This window comes from Hemitrygon akajei, chromosome 24 (genome assembly GCF_048418815.1).
Source record: "Hemitrygon akajei chromosome 24, sHemAka1.3, whole genome shotgun sequence".
Classification (NCBI taxonomy): domain Eukaryota; kingdom Metazoa; phylum Chordata; class Chondrichthyes; order Myliobatiformes; family Dasyatidae; genus Hemitrygon; species Hemitrygon akajei.
In genome coordinates, this window is record NC_133147.1 from 52023303 (window position 1) to 52042906 (window position 19604).

Genomic DNA, 19604 nt, shown 5'->3' on the forward strand with positions numbered 1-19604 from the left:
CAGGGATTCTCTCTCTCACACACACACAGGGGCTCTCTCTCTCACACACACAGGGGCTCTCTCTCTCACACACACACAGGGATTCTCTCTCTCTCACACAGGGATTCTCTCTTAACACACACACACACACAGGGATTCTCTCTCTCTCTCTCTCACACACACACACACAGGGATTCTCTCTCTCTCACACACACACAGGGGCTCTCTCTCTCTCTCACAAACACACACAGGGATTCTCTCTCTCTCACACACACAGGGATTCTCTCTCTCTCACACACACAGGGGCTCTCTCTCTCACACACACAGGGGCTCTCTCTCTCACACACACACAGGGATTCTCTCTCTCTCTCTCTCACACACACACAGGGGCTCTCTCTCACACACACACAGGGGCTCTCTCTCTCACACACACACACACACAGGGGCTCTCTCTCACACACACACAGGGCTCTCTCTCTCTCACACACACACAGGGGCTCTCTCTCACACACACACAGGGGCTCTCTCTCACACACACAGGGGCTCTCTCTCTCACACACACACAGGGGCTCTCTCTCTCTCACACACACACAGGGGCTCTCTCTCTCTCACACACACACAGGGGCTCTCTCTCACACACACACAGGGGCTCTCTCTCTCACACACACACAGGGATTCTCTCTCTCTCACACACACAGGGATTCTCTCTCTCACACACACACAGGGATTCTCTCTCTCTCACACACACAGGGATTCTCTCTCTCACACACACACAGGGGCTCTCTCTCACACACACACAGGGGCTCTCTCTCTCACACACACAGGGGCTCTCTCTCTCACACACACACAGGGGCTCTCTCTCTCTCACACACACACACACAGGGGCTCTCTCTCACACACACACAGGGCTCTCTCTCTCACACACACACAGGGGCTCTCTCTCACACACACACAGGGGCTCTCTCTCTCACACACACACACACACGGGGCTCTCTCTCACACACACACAGGGCTCTCTCTCTCTCACACACACACAGGGGCTCTCTCTCACACACACACAGGGGCTCTCTCTCTCACACACACAGGGGCTCTCTCTCTCACACACACACAGGGCTCTCTCTCTCTCACACACACACAGGGGCTCTCTCTCTCACACACACACAGGGGCTCTCTCTCTCACACACACACACAGGGGCTCTCTCTCTCACACACACACACACGGGGTCTCTCTCTCTCACACACACAGGGATTCTCTCTCTCTCACACACACAGGGGCTCTCTCTCTCACACACACACAGGGGCTCTCTCTCTCACACACACACACACAGGGGCTCTCTCTCTCACACACACAGGGATTCTCTCTCTCTCACACACACAGGGATTCTCTCTCTCTCACACACACAGGGATTCTCTCTCTCACACACACACACACACAGGGATTCTCTCTCACACACACACACAGGGATTCTCTCTCTCACACACACAGGGATTCTCTCTCACACACACACACAGGGATTCTCTCTTACACACACACACACACACAGGGATCTCTCTTACACACACACACACACAGGGATTCTCTCTCTCTCACACACACCACACAGGGATTCTCTCTCTCTCACACACACACAGGGCTCTCTCTCTCTCTAGCACACACCACAGGGATTCTCTCTCTCTCACACACACAGGGGATTCTCTCTCTCTCACACACACACAGGGGCTCTCTCTCTCACACAGCTACACACAGGGATTCCTCTCTCTCTCACACACACAGGGATTCTCTCTCTCTCACACACACACAGGGATTCTCTCTCTCTCTCTCTCACACACACAACACACGACACACACACACACACACACAGGGATCTCTCTCTCACACACACACACAGGTATTCTCTCTCTCTCTCTCACACACACAGGGATTCTCTCTCTCTCACACACACAGGGGCTCTCGGATTCTCTCTCTCACACACACACAGGGGCTCTCTCTCTCACACACACAGGGGCTCTCTCTCTCACACACACACAGGGATTCTCTCTCTCTCACACAGGGATTCTCTCTTAACACACACACACACACAGGGATTCTCTCTCTCTCTCTCTCACACACACACACACAGGGATTCTCTCTCTCTCACACACACACAGGGGCTCTCTCTCTCTCTCACAAACACACACAGGGATTCTCTCTCTCTCACACACACAGGGATTCTCTCTCTCTCACACACACAGGGGTCTCTCTCTCACACACACAGGGGCTCTCTCTCTCACACACACACAGGGATTCTCTCTCTCTCTCTCTCACACACACACAGGGGCTCTCTCTCACACACACACAGGGGCTCTCTCTCTCACACACACACACACACAGGGGCTCTCTCTCACACACACACAGGGCTCTCTCTCTCTCACACACACACAGGGGCTCTCTCTCACACACACACAGGGGTCTCTCTCTCACACACACAGGGGCTCTCTCTCTCACACACACACAGGGGCTCTCTCTCTCTCACACACACACAGGGGCTCTCTCTCTCTCACACACACACAGGGGCTCTCTCTCACACACACACAGGGGCTCTCTCTCTCACACACACAGGGATTCTCTCTCTCTCACACACACAGGGATTCTCTCTCTCACACACACACAGGGATTCTCTCTCTCTCACACACACAGGGATTCTCTCTCTCACACACACACAGGGGCTCTCTCTCACACACACACAGGGGCTCTCTCTCTCACACACACAGGGGCTCTCTCTCTCACACACACACAGGGGCTCTCTCTCTCTCACACACACACACACAGGGGCTCTCTCTCACACACACACAGGGCTCTCTCTCTCACACACACACAGGGGCTCTCTCTCACACACACACAGGGGCTCTCTCTCTCACACACACACACACACAGGGGCTCTCTCTCACACACACACAGGGCTCTCTCTCTCTCACACACACACAGGGGCTCTCTCTCACACACACACAGGGGCTCTCTCTCTCACACACACACAGGGGCTCTCTCTCTCACACACACACAGGGGCTCTCTCTCTCTCACACACACACAGGGGCTCTCTCTCACACACACACAGGGGCTCTCTCTCTCACACACACACACACAGGGGCTCTCTCTCTCACACACACAGGGATTCTCTCTCTCTCACACACACAGGGATTCTCTCTCTCTCACACACACAGGGGCTCTCTCTCTCACACACACACACACAGGGGCTCTCTCTCTCACACACACAGGGATTCTCTCTCTCTCACACACACAGGGATTCTCTCTCTCTCACACACACAGGGATTCTCTCTCTCACACACACACACACACAGGGATTCTCTCTCTCACACACACACAGGGATTCTCTCTCTCTCACACACACAGGGATTCTCTCTCTCACACACACAGGGATTCTCTCTCTCACACACAGGGATTCTCTCTCTCTCACACACAGGGATTCTCTCTCTCTCACACACACACAGGGATTCTCTCTCTCACACACACACACAGGGATTCTCTCTCTCACACACACAGGGATTCTCTCTCTCACACACACACAGGGATTCTCTCTTAACACACACACACACACACAGGGATTCTCTCTTAACACACACACACACACAGGGATTCTCTCTCTCTCTCTCTCACACACACACACACAGGGATTCTCTCTCTCTCACACACACACAGGGGCTCTCTCTCTCTCTCACAAACACACACAGGGATTCTCTCTCTCACACACACACAGGGGCTCTCACACACACAGGGATTCTCTCTCTCTCACACACACAGGGATTCTCTCTCTCTCTCACACACACACAGGGGCTCTCTCTCTCACACACACACACAGGGATTCTCTCTCTCTCACACACACAGGGATTCTCTCTCTCTCACACACACAGGGATTCTCTCTCTCTCACACACACACAGTGGCTCTCTCTCTCTCTCTCACAAACACACACAGGGATTCTCTCTCACACACACACACAGGGATTCTCTTTCTCTCCCACACAGGGATTCTCTCACTCTCACACACACACAGGGATTCTCTCTCTCACACACACACACACACACACAGGGATTCTCTCTCTCTCACACACACACACAGGGATTCTCTCTCTCTCACACACACACACAGGGATTCTCTCTCTCACACACACACACACAGGGATTCTCTCTCTCTCTCACACACACACACACAGGGATTCTCTCTCTCACACACACACACACAGGGATTCTCTCTCTCTCTCTCACACACACACACAGGGATTCTCTCTCTCACACACACACACACACACACACACACACACACACAGGGATTCTCTCTCTCACACACACACACACACACACAGGGATTCTCTCTCACACACACACACAGGGGCTCTCTCTCACACTCACAGGGATTCTCTCTCTCACACACACAGAGATTCTCTCTCTCACACACACACAGGGATTCTCTCTCTCACACACACAGGGATTCTCTCTCTCACACACACAGGGATTCTCTCTCTCACACACACAGGGGCTCTCTCTCTCTCTCTCTCTCACAAACACACAGGGATTCTCTCTCTCTCACACACACACAGGGATTCTCTCTCTCACACACACAGAGATTCTCTCTCTCACACACACAGGGATTCTCTCTCTCTCACACTCACAGGGATTCTCTCTCTCACACACACAGAGATTCTCTCTCTCTCACACACAGGGATTCTCTCTCTCTCTCTCACACACACACACACACACACAGGGATTCTCTCTCTCTCTCTCTCACACACACACACACACACACACACACACACACACAGGGATTCTCTCTCTCACACACACACACACAGGGATTCTCTCTCACACACACACACAGGGATTCTCTCACACACACACAGGGATTCTCTCACACACACACAGGGATTCTCTCTCACACACACACACACACACACAGGGATTCTCTCTCTCACACACACACACACACAGGGATTCTCACACACACACAAACACACACAGGGGCTCTCTCTCACACACACAGGGATTCTCTCTCTCACACACACAGGGATTCTCTCTCTCTCACACACACACACACACACACACACACACACAGGAATTCTCTCTCTCACACACACACAGGGATTCTCTCTCTCTCACACACACACAGGGATTCTCTCTCACACACACACAGGAATTCTCTCTCTCTCACACACAGGGATTCTCTCTCTCTCACACACACACACACACACACAGGGATTCTCTCTCTCTCTCTCTCACACACACACAGGGATTCTCTCACACACACACACAGGGATTTTCTCACACACACACAGGGATTCTCTCTTAACACACACACACACAGGGATTCTCTCTCTCTCTCTCACACACACACACACACACACACACACACACAGGGATTCTCTCTCACACACACACACAGGGATTCTCTCTCTCACACACACACAAACACACACAGGGGCTCTCTCTCACACTCACAGGGATTCTCTCTCTCACACACACACAGGGATTCTCTCTCTCTCACACACACAGGGATTCTCTCTCTCTCACACACACAGGGGCTCTCTCTCTCTCTCTCTCACAAACACACAGGGATTCTCTCTCTCACACACACACAGGGATTCTCTCTCTCACACACAGAGAGATTCTCTCTCTCTCACACACACACAGGGATTCTCTCTCTCTCACACACACACACACACACACACACAGGGATTCTCTCTCTCACACACACAGAGGGATTCTCTCTCTCTCACACACACAGGGATTCTCTCTCTCACACACACAGGGATTCTCTCTCTCTCACACACACAGGAATTCTCTTTCTCTCACACACACAGGGATTCTCTCTCTCTCACACACACAGGGATTCTCTCTCTCTCACACACACACACACAGGGATTCTCTCTCACACACACACAGGGATTCTCTCTCTCACACACACAGAGATTCTCTCTCTCACACACACACACAGGGATTCTCTCTCTCTCTCTCACACACACACACACACACACACACACAGGGATTCTCTCTCTCACACACACAGAGGGATTCTCTCTCTCTCACACACACAGGGATTCTCTCTCTCTCACACACACAGGGATTCTCTCTCTCTCACACACACACACACAGGGATTCTCTCTCTCACACACACACAGGGATTCTCTCTCTCACACACACACAGAGATTCTCTCTCTCTCACACACACACACAGGGATTCTCTCTCTCTCTCACACACACACACACACACACACAGGGATTCTCTCTCTCACACACACACAGGGATTCTCTCTCTCTCACACACACAGGGATTCTCTCTCTCTCACACACACACACACACACACAGGGATTCTCTCTCTCTCTCACACACACACACACACACACACACACACACACAGGGATTCTCTCTCTCACACACACACACACACACACAGGGATTCTCTCACACACACACACAGGGATTCTCTCACACACACACAGGGATTCTCTCACACACACACACAGGGATTCTCTCACACACACACAGGGATTCTCTCACACACACACAGGGATTCTCTCTCTCACACACACACACAGGGATTCTCTCACACACACACACACACACACACACAGGGATTCTCTCTCACACACACACACACACACACACAGGGATTCTCACACACACAAACACACACAGGGGCTCTCTCTCACACACACAGGGATTCTCTCTCTCTCACACACACAGGGGCTCTCTCTCTCTCACACACAGGGATTCTCTTTCTCTCACACACAGGGATTCTCTTTCTCTCACACACATAGGGATTCTCTCTCACACACACACACACACACAGGGATTCTCTCTCTCACACAAACATGCCCAGGCAGTCTCTCAATTACAGAGAGGGACAGACAGGGAGAATGAGGAGGAGAGACGCACAGATACACACACAGACGACTACGCACAGAGGGTCTCCAAAAGACCATAACAGAACAGAATTAGGCCATTTGGCCCATCCAGTCTGCTGACATTTCATCATGGCTGATATACCCCCCCCCCCCCCGTATTCCTTCATGCCCTGACTAATCCAGATTCCATCAATCTCTGCCTTAAATACACAAAAAAACTTGCCCCCCACAGCTGCCTGTGGCAACAAATTCCACAGATTCAGCACTCTCTGACTGAAGAAATTTCTCCTCATCTCCATTCTAAAAGGACACCCTTCTATTCTGAGGTTGTGTCTGCTGGTCTTAGACTCTCCCTCCATGGGAAACATCCTCTCCACATCCACTCTATCAGGTCTTTCACCATTCGACAGGCTTCAGTGAGGTCACCCTCATGCTTCTGAGGCCTAGTGAATACAGGCCCAGAGCCTGCAGACGCTTTTCGCACGACAAGCCCTTTAACCCTGGGATCATTTTCGTGAACCTCCTTTGAACCCTCTCCAGTTTCAGCACATCCTTTCTAAGATACGGGGCCCAAATCCGTTCATAATTCTCCAAGTGAGGCCGTATAAAGTCTCAACATTACATCCTTATTTTCATTTTCTAGTCCTATCGAAATGAATGCTAACATCAGATTTGCCTTCCTCACCACAGACACAACCTGAGAATTAACCTTTAGGGAATCCTGCACAAGGACTCCCAAGTCCCTTTGGATTTGTATGTTTGTATGTTCTTTCCACTTGGAAACCAGACAACCATTTCATTTCTTCCACTAAGGTGCGCAACCATACACTTCCCAACACTGTATTCTATCAGCCACTTCTTTGCCCATTCTACTTCCTGCGGCCTCTCTACTTCCTCAACACTACCTGCCCCTCCACCTATCTGCCCTCATCCCGTCTGCAAACTTTGCAACAAAGCCATCAATTCCATCGTGCGTACCTGGTATCGGTCCTGCCCGGTGGCCCTCCACAGCTCGTCCATAGCCAGCACGTAGAAGCACTCACTGAAGATGGTTCGCTGGACCTTGACCGCTCGTCCGTCCCGGCTGACGCAGAATGCCCGCTTCCGGCCCTCGCCAAAGGCCGCCGAGTGGCGTATCAGGAACTCCCCGCCTGAGGGAGGGAACCGACAGCCCCACACACCCGACATGTCAGTTGGCGAACGGTGGGAGGGGCGGCGAGGAGAGGAGGGAGCGCCGTGCCGCAGGAGGGGCGGTGAGGGGGGAGCATAGAGCTTGCAGAGGGGCAACAAGGGCGGCCCACCGTACCTCGGGGTAAACTCTACCATTGGGAAACTGGGCAGAGAAGTAGCAGATGGATTAGTGTTGGGAAGTGGTCGGTCATGCATTTTGATAAAAGGAATAACGGTGTGAACTATTTTCTGAAACATGGAGCAAAATTAGAAATCTGAGGCGCAAATGGACTTGGGCGTCCTCGTGCAGGATTGCCTAAAGGCTAATTTTTCAGGTTGAGCCTGTGGCGAGGAAGGCGAATGCAACGTTAGCATTCATGTCGAGAGGATTACAATATAAAAACAAGGATGTGGTGCTGAGGATTTCTCAGGCACTGGTGAGGCCTCACTTGGAGGATTATGAGCAGTTTTGGACCCCTCATCTAAGAAAGGACGTGCTGACGTTGGAGAGGGTTCGGAGGAGGACCACGAGCTTTATCCCGGGAACGAAAGGCTTAACGTTTGAGGCGTGCTTGACGGCTCTGGGGCTGAACTTGCTGGAGTTTAGAAGAATGAGGGGGAGGGCATGTCATTGAAACCTTTCGAATTCTGAAAGGCCTGGACAGAGTGGATCTGAACAGGATGTTCCCGATAGTGGGGAGAGTCAAGGACCGGAGGACGGAACCACAAAACAGAAGGACGTCCCTTTCGAACGGAGATGAAGAGGAATTACTTCAGCCAAAGGGTGGTGAATCTGTGAAATTCATTGTCACAGACAGCTTATGGAGGCCAAGTCATGGGGTATATTTAAAGTATAGATTGACAGCCTCTTGATTAGTCGGGGTGTAAACGGGCACAGGGAGAAGGCAGGAGAATGGGGTCGGGAGGGATAGTAAATCAGCCATGTTGGAATGGCAGAGCAAACTCGATGGGCTGAATGGCCTCACTCTGGTCCCACGTCTTACGGTCTTACCAGCTGCCGCTGCATCCAGCAATTCCTGTCGGTGAAAGCGCGGAACTTTCCGGTAGAGCCGGCAGTAAGTCCAGACCTGTGGAGGGAGGGCGACGGGGACACGTTTTACACATCACAAGACTCCCGCTGGAATACATCTTTGTAACGTGGGAGTGCCCGGGGGAAATCCACACGGTCACGGGGAGAGCGTACAGACTCCGTACAGACAGCGGCCGGAATCGCAGCCCGATCCAGTAGGCCCATAAATGTACAACATGGAACTGGCCCTGGTAACACTCTAAAGTCAAGCTGACCCTTCCTTCCCACGTAGCCCTGCAGTTTCCTATCTAAAAGTCTCTTAAATGCCCCTAAAGTACCTCCCTCCACCACCACCCCTGGCAGGACGTTCCACACACCCACCACTCTCAGTGTAAAAAAAACTTACCTCCAACATTTCCCCCTATACTTTCCTCCAGTCAGCTTAAACTTATACCTCTCGTGCTAAACTTTTCTCAAACTTATCACATACTTTGGAACATACACTCAATGGCCGCGTTACTCGGTACCTCCTACATGTGATACGGTGGCCACTGAGTTAACGTCTGTGGCTTTCTGCTGCTGTAGCCCGCCCATTTCAAGTTTCAACATGTTGCGAGTTCGCAGAAGTTCTTCACTGTTGTAACGTGTGGTTGTTTGAGTTACTGTCGCCTTCCTGTCAGCTTGAACCAGTCTGGCCATTCTCCTCCAACCTCTCTCACCAACAGGGCATTTTCACCCACAGAACTCCGCTCATTGGAGATTTTTTTTTTTGTTTCTCGCACCATTCTCCGCAAACTCTAGAGACGGTTGTGGGTGAAAATCCCAGGAGATCAGCAGTTTCTGAGAGACTCAAAGTTCAAAGTGCATTTGTTATCACAGTATGTACACGCAACCTTGAGATTCGTCGCCCAATAGGCAGCCGGGAAACACGGAAGCCCAATAGAGCCCGTTATAATAAAACCTGAGAAAAAAAACAAATCACGCAAACAATAAACGCGAGCGAATAGCGTTCACGGACCCTCAGCTCGCCGGGTCCCTCGCCTAAACCGAGCTAAACCGGCCCGTCCCTCGCCTCAGACCCCGACAATCCGGCCCGGCAGCTAACTCGCCGTCCAAACGTCGCCCGTACGCTCTGGGGCTTGGATGCCGCCGCTTTGACTCGGCCCGTCCTCGACCTTCCCAATTCGGCACGGCGCTTCCATCCTCTCCGTCGCCCCGCCTGGCACCAACGTTCACCGAGATCACGTTTCCTGATGTTCGGTCTGAACGACAACCGGACCTCTTGGCCACGTCTGCGCCCTCTTATGCATTGAGTTGCTGCCCCGTGATTGGCTGATTTGATATTTGCATTAACACGTATCCAGTAAAGTCACCGCTGAGTGCAGGGTGAAACTCTCACAGCATACCTCCTCGCCACCCACCCACCCACCCACCCGCCAGCTTGTCCTCCTCCCTCTCCATTCTGCAACACACCCCCTTCTTCCCCCTCCCTTCCCAGTCCTGATGACGGGTCTCGGCCCGAAACGCCGACTGTCCATTCCCCTCTGTCGGCGCTGCCCGACCAGCCGAGTTTCTCCAGCGTTTCGTACGCGCGTTACTCTGGACGCGGGACCTCTGGAGTTTAGGAAGGACGTGCTTGCGATCGAGGGACTGCGGAGGAGGTTCACCAGGAGAAGTGGCACGCCTTTCCCATGAGCGAAAGTCGCCGAGACCCTTTGTCGAGGGCGCTGGTCCTAAACGTCGGCTGTTTATTCGCTTCCATCGGTGCCCCCTGACCTGCTGAGTCCCTCCAGACAGTTGTGTGAGTCGTTCTGGATCTCCGGCATCGTGAGAACGGAAAGATGGCTTCTCGAGCAGGCAGATACAGACCACCCGCACAACATAAACCGTGCACAAATCATCGAAGACACCGAAGAAGGGCGTGTAAAATCAAACATCCATGCAGAACAAAGAGCTAGGCCCTTCAGCCCATCGAGTCTGCTCTGCCATTCCATCACGGCAGATCTATTATCCCTCTCAACCTTCTCCCCATAATCCTTAAACCAATCAAAAGCACGTCACTCTCTGCCTTCACATCCCAGTGAACTCCAGGGATGAACCACTCTTCGTCTGAAGAAATTCCTCCTCGTCTCTGTTCCTTCTATTTTGAGGCTGTGCCCTCTGGTCCCAGACTCCCTCCCTATAGGAAACATCCTCTCCATGTCCACTCTATCTGGGCCTGTCAGCATTCGATCGGTTTCAGTGGGATCTCTTCCCCCCTACCCCCACCCATTCTTCTGAACTCCAGGGAGCCATCAAACACTCCACACACGTTAACCCTTTCGTTCTTGGGATCACCCCCATAAACCTCGGAATGCCCTTCAATGCCAGCACATCCGTACTTAGATAAGGGACCCAAAATCTCCCACGAGACTCTAATTGCGGTCAGATCAATCCTTGTAAAGCCTCAGCAATGTCTGAAAAGGTAGCGAATTCAGCTCACGGGTAAGGCCCCCGAACCGTGGAGCACATCGACACGAAACGCTGTGGGCGGAAAGCAGCGTCCATCCTCAGGAATCCCAGCACCAAGGCCCAGCTCGCTTCCCGCTGCTGCCGTCACGGAGAAGGTCCAGGAGCCTCAGACCCACAGCACCAGGTTCAAGATCAGTTACCACCCTCAACCATCAGCCCCTCGAACCAAAGGGGGTAACTACACTCACTTGTCCATCCACGGAGATGTTCCCGTAACCAATGAACTCACTTTAAGGACTCTTTATTTTGTTATCTCATATTCTCATTATTTATTACCATTTATTTCTATTTCCATCTGCACCGTTTGTTGTCTTCTGCGCTCTGGCTGATCTTTCACTGATCCTGTTACAGTTACCATTCTGTAGATTTGCTGAGTCTGCCCGCAGGTAAATGACCCTCAGCGTAGTCTGTGGTGATGTACAGGTACTGTCATAAAATTTACGTTGAACTTTGAGCATTATGTCCTTGCTATGAAATTCTACTCCTCTGAAAATGAACGCTAACGTGGCATTTGCCTTCCTTATCACCGACTCAACCTGCAAGTTAGGAGATTCTGCACGAGGACTCCCAAGCCCCTTGCAGCTCGGGTTTCTGAATTTGCTCCACTTGGAAAGCAGCCCGCGTCTGAATTCCTTCTACCACAGTGCATGACCATACACTTCCCTGCCCATTCTCCTAACCTGTCCTTCCACAGCCTCTGTTTCTGGAGCACCACCTGCCCCTCCAACTATTGCACAATTTAATACCTTCCTTTTGAGACGTTCTGCATATGTCGAGCCTGTGAACTCCTCTTTAACCCTGTGCGGTGCTGGACGTGGCCACACAAAAACAACAAACTCAGCTCTGAAAACGAGAAGCGACCGGGGAGATCCCAAAAGGCCGCCAAGGTTACTGTCAGACTGGAGACGGCGCGGACAAGGTGGAGGGGGTGGGTACCCGGTGACTGGTCCAGGGTTTAATGTCGGCTGTTCGCTCACCTGTCTTCCCTGCAGCCAGATATACTTTAACTCATCGTAGACAGAACCATCGCGACTCAGACACGTGAAAAAGCCCCTGCGAGGTAAAGGTCTCGGAAGATCAGGGACTCCATCCTTCCCCGCCTCTCCCACCCTGCCAACCCCCTCACGGGGCGCCCTCCTCGCTGCCCCAGTCCTTTCCACCTTGTCGCCCCTCCCACAGAGATCCCTCTCCCTCCTCGCTGCCACCCCCATGGCACACTCCCTCTGCCCCTCCCACAGTGATTCCTCCCTCACTACCCCCCTCACAGTGCTCTCCCTCTCCTTCACTGCCCCTCTTCCTCCCTTGTCTCCCCTCCTATGGCAATCCCTCTCTTCCCCACTGCCCCCTCGTACTCTCCAACTCCCTCACTACCCCTCCCACAGAGCTCTCTCCCTCACTATCCCTTCCCAAGGCGCTCACTCTCTCCCTCACTATCCCCTCCCACGGGGCTCACTCTCTCCCTCACTATCCCCTCCCAAGGGGCTCACTCTCTCCCTCACTATCCCTTCCCACGGGGCTCACTCTCTCTCACTATCCCTTCCCAAGGGGCTCACTCTCTCCCTCACTATCCCCTCCCACGGGGCTCACTCTCTCCCTCACTATCCCCTCCCACAGGGCTCACTCTCTCCCTCATTATCCCCTCCCAAGGCGCTCACTCTCTCCCTCATTATCCCCTCCCAAGGCGCTCACTCTCTCCCTCACTATCCCCTCCCATGGGGCTCACTCTCTCCCTCACTATCCCTTCCCACGGGGCTCACTCTCTCCCTCACTATCCCCTCCCATGGGGCTCACTCTCTCCCTCACTATCCCTTCCCACGGGGCTCACTCTCTCCCTCATTATCCCCTCCCATGGGGCTCACTCTCTCCCTCATTATCCCCTCCCAAGGCGCTCACTCTCTCCCTCATTATCCCCTCCCAAGGGGCTCCATCTTTCTATTGCCGCCCCTCCTCCTCCCTCGCCCCACCCTGACGCCGTGGACCCCTCACCCGAACTCCCGGTCGTGGGAAAACTTCAGCCAGAAGTCGACGGTCCGGTCGAGCTCCTTGCGGATCTTATCCCGGAAACCTTCGAGCTCTTCCCGCGACATCCCTGCAGGCAAGACCGATGGGGAAGGTGAAGTGGTCAGCCAGGGGTGGGGAGGGGGGGCAAATCAGGGACGCTCCCTCTCTGCCCCACACCACTTCCAGCCCCGCCCTCGTCCCATGCACTTCCGTCCTCACATCACTCACATGACACACACTTTCAGTCCAAACTCCCACTTCCCTCAGACTCTGTCATCCGCTCCCTCAGTTCAACCCCCCTTCCATTTTCCTTTAATACACCCTCCCTCCCCTTCACCCAAACCTGCATCCCCATCACATTCCTCTCCCCTTTCCCTATCTCACCCTCCCTTCCGTTTCCACTCTCCTTCTCCCCTTTGCCCCACCCTCCCCTTCCCACTACGCCCCTCAAACGCTTCTCTCTCACCTCCCCTCCCTTTCCCCCTCTCCAGCCTCTTCTCTTTTTCTTCCCCATACCCTCCCTTCAAACCCATCCCACTCACCTACCTCCCTCTCTTTGATGCCCATTCCCCGTCCTCTTTTCCCTTCAACACCCCTCCCCCCTCCTCTCCCCCTTATTTCCTTCTCCCGCTCTTCCTTTATCCCTCTCTCTCCCTCCCCTCATCCCCCTCCGCCCTCACTCTGCGATGTTCACTCACTCACTCACTCCCGGTCCCGAGCTTCCAGTCAGCTGCTCGGACCCCAGCCGCGCCTGCGCACTCGCTTTCACTCGCCGTCGCTTCCCGGGTGTGACGGCGGCGTGACGTCACCGCGTCCCCGCAATTTTCGCGGGAATTTCAAATCCGGATCCGTCCCTTCAGACCGTTCGACCTCTACCCCTCCTCCCTCCGACACACTCCCGTCACTCAGCCCCTCCACCCCTCCCTCCGACACACTCCCGTCACTCAGCCCCTCCACCCCTCCCTCCGACACACTCCCGTCACTCAGCCCCTCTCCTCCCCTCCCTCCGACACACTCCCCTCACTCCGCCCCTCTCCTCCCCTCCCTCCGACACACTCCCCTCACTCCGCCCCTCTCCTCCCCTCCCTCCGACACACTCCCGTCACTCAGCCCCTCCACCCCTCCCTCCGACACACCCCGTCACTCAGCCCCTCTCCTCCCCTCCCTCCGACACACTCCCCTCACTCCGCCCCTCTCCTCCCCTCCCTCCGACACACTCCCCTCACTCCGCCCCTCTCCTCCCCTCCCTCCGACACACTCCCCTCACTCCGCCCCTCTCCTCCCCTCCCTCCGACACACTCCCCTCACTCCGCCCCTCTCCACCCCTCCCTCCGACACACTCCCCTCACTCCGCCCCTCTCCTCCCCTCCCTCCGACACACTCCCCTCACTCCGCCCCTCTCCTCCCCTCCCTCCGACACACTCCCCTCACTCCGCCCCTCTCCACCCCTCCCTCCGACACACTCCCCTCACTCCGCCCCTCTCCTCCCCTCCCTCCGACACACTCCCGTCACTCAGCCCCTCTTCCCCTCCCTCCGACACACACCCCTCACTTCGCCCCCTCCTCACCTCCCTCCGACACACTCCCCTCACTCCGCCCCTCTCCTCCCCTCCCTCCGACACACTCCCCTCCCTCCGCCCCTCTTCTCCCCTCCCCTCGACACACACCCCTCACTTCGCCCCCTCCTCACCTCCCTCCGACACACTCCCCTCACTCCGCCCCTCTCCTCCCCTCCCTCCGACACACGGCCCTCACAAAAGAAACAGTTTGAACAACAGTCGAAAATGAGGAATGTTTTATTGTGGGCTGGAGGGATGTTGAGGGGTGGGCTACACAGTCCGTAAACCAGAGACAGAGACCATCGAACCACACTGTAAACCGATCTCACGGAGGGAGGGTAGGACAGAAAGGAGGAGGTAGGTTGGTACGGGTGGAGAGGGTGGGTTAGGACGGCCGGCTTCCCTCAGGCGGGTGCGCTGTGTTTCTGCTCCAGGGCCTCGGACTCCGGGCTCGGTGGCTCCTGCGTCCTCCGCAGCCGCTCCTTCACTTGAACAAACTCGGGCGCTCCCTCAGCCTCCGCCCGGGCCGCCAACTCCAGCCTCAGCAGCTGCGGGGGGGAGGGGGGAGAGCAGAGGAAGCTGTCACTCAGGGCAGCCACGCCCACCTAAAGCCACGCCCTTTCGCATCAAGACCCGCGCAGAGACAGAAGCCAAGTGCCCATCTGAGCTAAGGACCGCCCATCAATGAAGATACCTTACCTCTAAACGAGGCAACACCTCTACAGCTCCAAACCTCCTTTGCTTTCCCCAACCTGGTCACACCCTCCCTTGTATTCCTTTCCCGCCCCTCATCGCCTGGTACTTCACCCCTGCAAGTTTCCACCACCCCCTCAGTGTGGTCCCACCTCTAATCCCTCGGTCCCGCCCCTCAATGTGATCCCACCTCTAATCCCTTGGCCCCGCCCCCTAATCACGGCCCACCCCTCTGTGGCCCCACCTCTCATCCATTGGCCCCGCCCCCTAATCACTTGGCCCACCCCTCACTGTGGCCCCACCTCTCATCCATTGGCCCCGCCCCCTCAGTGTGATCCCACCTCCAATCCCTTGCCCCAACCCGAATCCCTTGGTCCCGCCCTCTAATCCCTTGGCCCCGCCCCCTAATCCCTTGCCCCATCCCCTCAGTGTGATCCCACCTCTAATCCCATGCCCCACCCCCTCACTGTGGCCCCACCTCTAATCCCTTGGCCCCACCCCCTCAGTGTGGCCCCACTTTTCATTCCTTAGCTCCTCTGCCTCACCTCCTCTTTCTTCTGCTGCCTCCTGAGGAACTCTCGCTGGAGTGGGGAGTGTTCTGGCGGCTCATCCTGCACCCTGCGCTGTTCCCGCTGTTCCAGAACCTTCTGCAGCTCCGTCTTGCTGGCCAAGCCCCTTGGGGACGGGCAAGAGGTTGTCAGTGGGTGTGAGTGGGTCATGGGTTGGGAATGGTGACAACCCACACCTCACTACCTCCCCTTCCATCCCCATCAACCCCTGCCCCCTCCCCCACCCCAACCCTCCCCTTTGCAATCCCCTCCTGCCCATCAACCCCTCCCCTGCACACGCTTCACCACTTCCCTCCTCACACACATCCTCACCCCTCCCCCTCCTCCCTGCATTCCTACCCCTCTCACCTCTTCCCTCCCCCTTCCACACCCCTCACCTGCGGTGGGCAAGGCGCAGTTCACGGTGCAGGTCCTGGTGGGTCCGAGCCGCCTTCACCGAGCCCAGGGCCGGGAGCATCCTCTTCCCTGAGTCCCTCGGCTGCAGCCCTGGGGAACACCTGCCTTGAGTGTGGTCATGACTGCCAACCCTCCATCCACTGTCCCTCACTACCCTGAGTATTATCCCCCCCCCCATGCTCCAAGGAGTTTCCCTCAGGCCAAGGAACTCTCATCATCTTACCCCCTTGAATATTTCCAAGGGAAACCACTCCACCGTGCCTCCTCAATCCCTTTGAGGGCTCCTTCTCTTCTTGCCTCACTCAATACTACTGAACTATCCTCCTCCACTTTGCTCTCTCAGTCCCTCCTGACTCCCCCTCTTCTAGCTTCCCTCAATTTCTCTAAGGTCCTTCAATATTTTTGCAAGGACTCCCCCTCCTCTACATTGTTTCTCCTTCGGAGAGATCCCCACCCCCTGCAAGCTCCATCACTTTCCAAGCACTCCCACTCTACTGTGCTCCCCCTACTCTTCCTCCATGTGGACTGACAAATGCAATTGGAGCTGAAACTTTAAGGATGTGACATGATTAACTTTGGGAGGTAGAATTGGAAGGCAGAACGCAGGATTGATGGGGTCCACATCCATGGGCAAGCTGATCGGGCCGCTAAGAAGATGAGTGATGTGTTGGCCGATATTGGTCAGGTGACAGAGTTCAAGGGTGGCGAGGTAATGTTACAACTCTATAAAACACACTTGGAGTATTGTGTTCTGTTCTGGTCGCCTCACCATAGGAAGGATGTGGAGAGGGTGCAGAGGAGATTCGCCAGGATGCCGTCTGGATTAGAGAGCAAAGCTGGAGTGAACTGGGGCTTTCACTTTAGAGTGAAGGAGGATGAGAGGTGCCTTGACAGAGGTGTACAAGATGATCAGAGGCATAGATAGGGTGGCCAGCCAGAGACATTTTCCCAGGGTGAAAAGGGCTAATACGAGGAAGCACAATTTTATGGAGATTGTAGGGGAAATGCAAGAGATAAGCTGTCTTATGCAGAGATTGGTGGGGGCATTTCCAGGGGAGCTGGTAGAGGCAGATAAGTTCGGGACATTTAAGAAACTCTAGGATAGGCACATGGATGATGGAAAAGCGAAAGGAAGGGTTAAACTGATTGTAGAGTGGGTTAAAGGGTCAGCACAAGGTTGTGGGCTGAAGGGCCTGTACTGTTCTCCCCAAGTTCACACACACCTCAGTGAGGTTCAGAGGTGCTGCTCCCCACCCCGTTCACAGAGAACACGACCAAACTCCCACTTCTACCCCCACCTGTCCACCCACCCCTCACTCTAACTTTAGCTGAACTTTAACCCAGAGGCTGAGGGGAGACGTGACAGATGTGTTTAAGATATTGAGAGGCAAAGGTAACAGTAGAAAACGTTTCCTCCGCAGAGTACAAGGGGGCAGTACATAGCGCCAGCGACTCGGGTTCAGCTCCGCCGCTCCCTGGAAGGAGTTTGTACGTTCTCCCTGTCACCGCGTGGGTTTTCTCCCGGAGCCCTGGATCTCCCCCCCCCCCACATTCCAAAGATGTACAACTTGGGTTGGTAAGTTGTGAGTATGCTATGTCTGCGCCAAGTATATTTAAAGCAAAGATTGATATGCTCTGTCATAGAGAGGGCCAGAGGGGAGAGAACATAAGGCATCGGTCAAACCTCACTTTGAGTACTGAGAGCAATCTGGGACCCTTATCTAAGAAATTACGTGCTGGCATTGGAGCAGGTCCAGAGGTTCACAAGAGAGATTCTGGGAATGAAAGGGTTAACGTGTGAGGAACTTTGATGACTCCGGGCCTGTAACTCGCTGGAGTTTAGAAGAACGTGTGGGGGTCTCACTCAGATATTGAGAGGTCCAGATAGAGTGGATGTGCAATAGTGGGGGAGTCTAGGACCAGGGAGCACAGCCTCAGAATACAAGGACATCCATTTAAATCAGAGATGAGGAGGAATTTCTTTAGCCAGAGGTTGGCGAATCTGTGGAATTCATTGCCACAGACGGCTGCCGAGGCCAAATCACTGGGTTATATATAAAGGAGGTTGATTAATCAGGGTGTTGAAGCTATCGAGGAGAAAGTGGGTTGAGAGGGACATCAGCAAGGATAGAATGGCGGCAGACTCGAAGGGCAAATTGTCTAATTCTGCTCCTATGTATTATGGATGCCCCCCCCTCCCCCAGCAAAAAAAAATGAACCCAACTCATACCAGGCGAAATCTTTCACAAATAAAATCTGCAGATGCTGGAAGTCCGAGCAACACACACAAAACGCTGGGGGAACTCAGCAGGCCAGGCAGCATCGATGGAAAAGAGTAGACTCCACGTTTCAGGCTGAGACTGGACTCTTCCTGCTGAGATCCTCCAGCGTTTTGTGCGCACTGCCAGGGAAAGGGTTTCCTTCTCAACCCTGACAGCATTTTGCCAGCTGAGCTTTTAAAAGCAGCTGCTCGAAGGAGTCCGACGACGTCCTGGGCCCCTATTAATATTGACAAGATGAAAGGCTCTGGCGTAGCCTGCACCCTGCCTTCCGAGCGCCCTGGGTAGCGTAGCAGTGAGCGTAACGCTTTAAACTGCCAACAATCTCCGCCGCTGCCCGTAAGGAGTTCTCCCCTGTGTGGGTTTCCTCTGGGAGCTCCCATGTTTCGGAGACGTGGGTGTGTTAGGGTTAGTGAGCAGCACGCACCAGAAGTGTGGTGCCCCCCCCGCCCCCCATCCTCGGACTGTGCCGGTTGCTGTCACCAGCGAGGCATCTCACTGTACGTTTTGATGCGCCTGTGACA

The 19604-nt window shown here is 54.3% G+C and overlaps 3 protein-coding genes across 3 annotated transcripts in view; all 3 read right to left on the reverse strand.

Moving 5' to 3' along the window:
- renbp (renin binding protein) overlaps nucleotides 1–14353 on the reverse strand; it is a 30743-nt gene extending 16390 nt beyond the window's left edge. Inside the window, exons 1-5 of the mRNA XM_073028753.1 lie at nucleotides 14283–14353; nucleotides 13570–13672; nucleotides 12561–12636; nucleotides 9055–9130; nucleotides 7851–8023 (exon numbers count right to left, since the gene is read on the reverse strand). Coding sequence (XP_072884854.1) covers nucleotides 7851–8023; nucleotides 9055–9130; nucleotides 12561–12636; nucleotides 13570–13670 — 426 coding nt within the window. The 5' untranslated portion in view covers nucleotides 13671–13672; nucleotides 14283–14353. The remainder of the gene's footprint in view (nucleotides 1–7850; nucleotides 8024–9054; nucleotides 9131–12560; nucleotides 12637–13569; nucleotides 13673–14282) is intronic.
- A 1011-nt stretch (nucleotides 14354–15364) lies between these two features.
- LOC140716067 (protein FAM3A-like) overlaps nucleotides 15365–19604 on the reverse strand; it is a 28194-nt gene continuing 23954 nt past the window's right edge. The window contains exons 11-13 of the mRNA XM_073028754.1: nucleotides 16783–16891; nucleotides 16382–16511; nucleotides 15365–15691 (exon numbers count right to left, since the gene is read on the reverse strand). The gene's annotated coding sequence lies outside the window, so the exon portion shown is untranslated. The remainder of the gene's footprint in view (nucleotides 15692–16381; nucleotides 16512–16782; nucleotides 16892–19604) is intronic.
- On the reverse strand, nucleotides 15548–16862 carry LOC140715730 (protein FAM107B-like). Its single transcript, XM_073028101.1, has 3 exons — nucleotides 16783–16862; nucleotides 16382–16511; nucleotides 15548–15691 (listed from the first exon to the last, which is right to left on the reverse strand). The coding sequence occupies exons 1-3, from the start codon at nucleotides 16860–16862 to the stop codon at nucleotides 15548–15550; spliced, it is 354 nt and encodes a 117-aa protein (XP_072884202.1).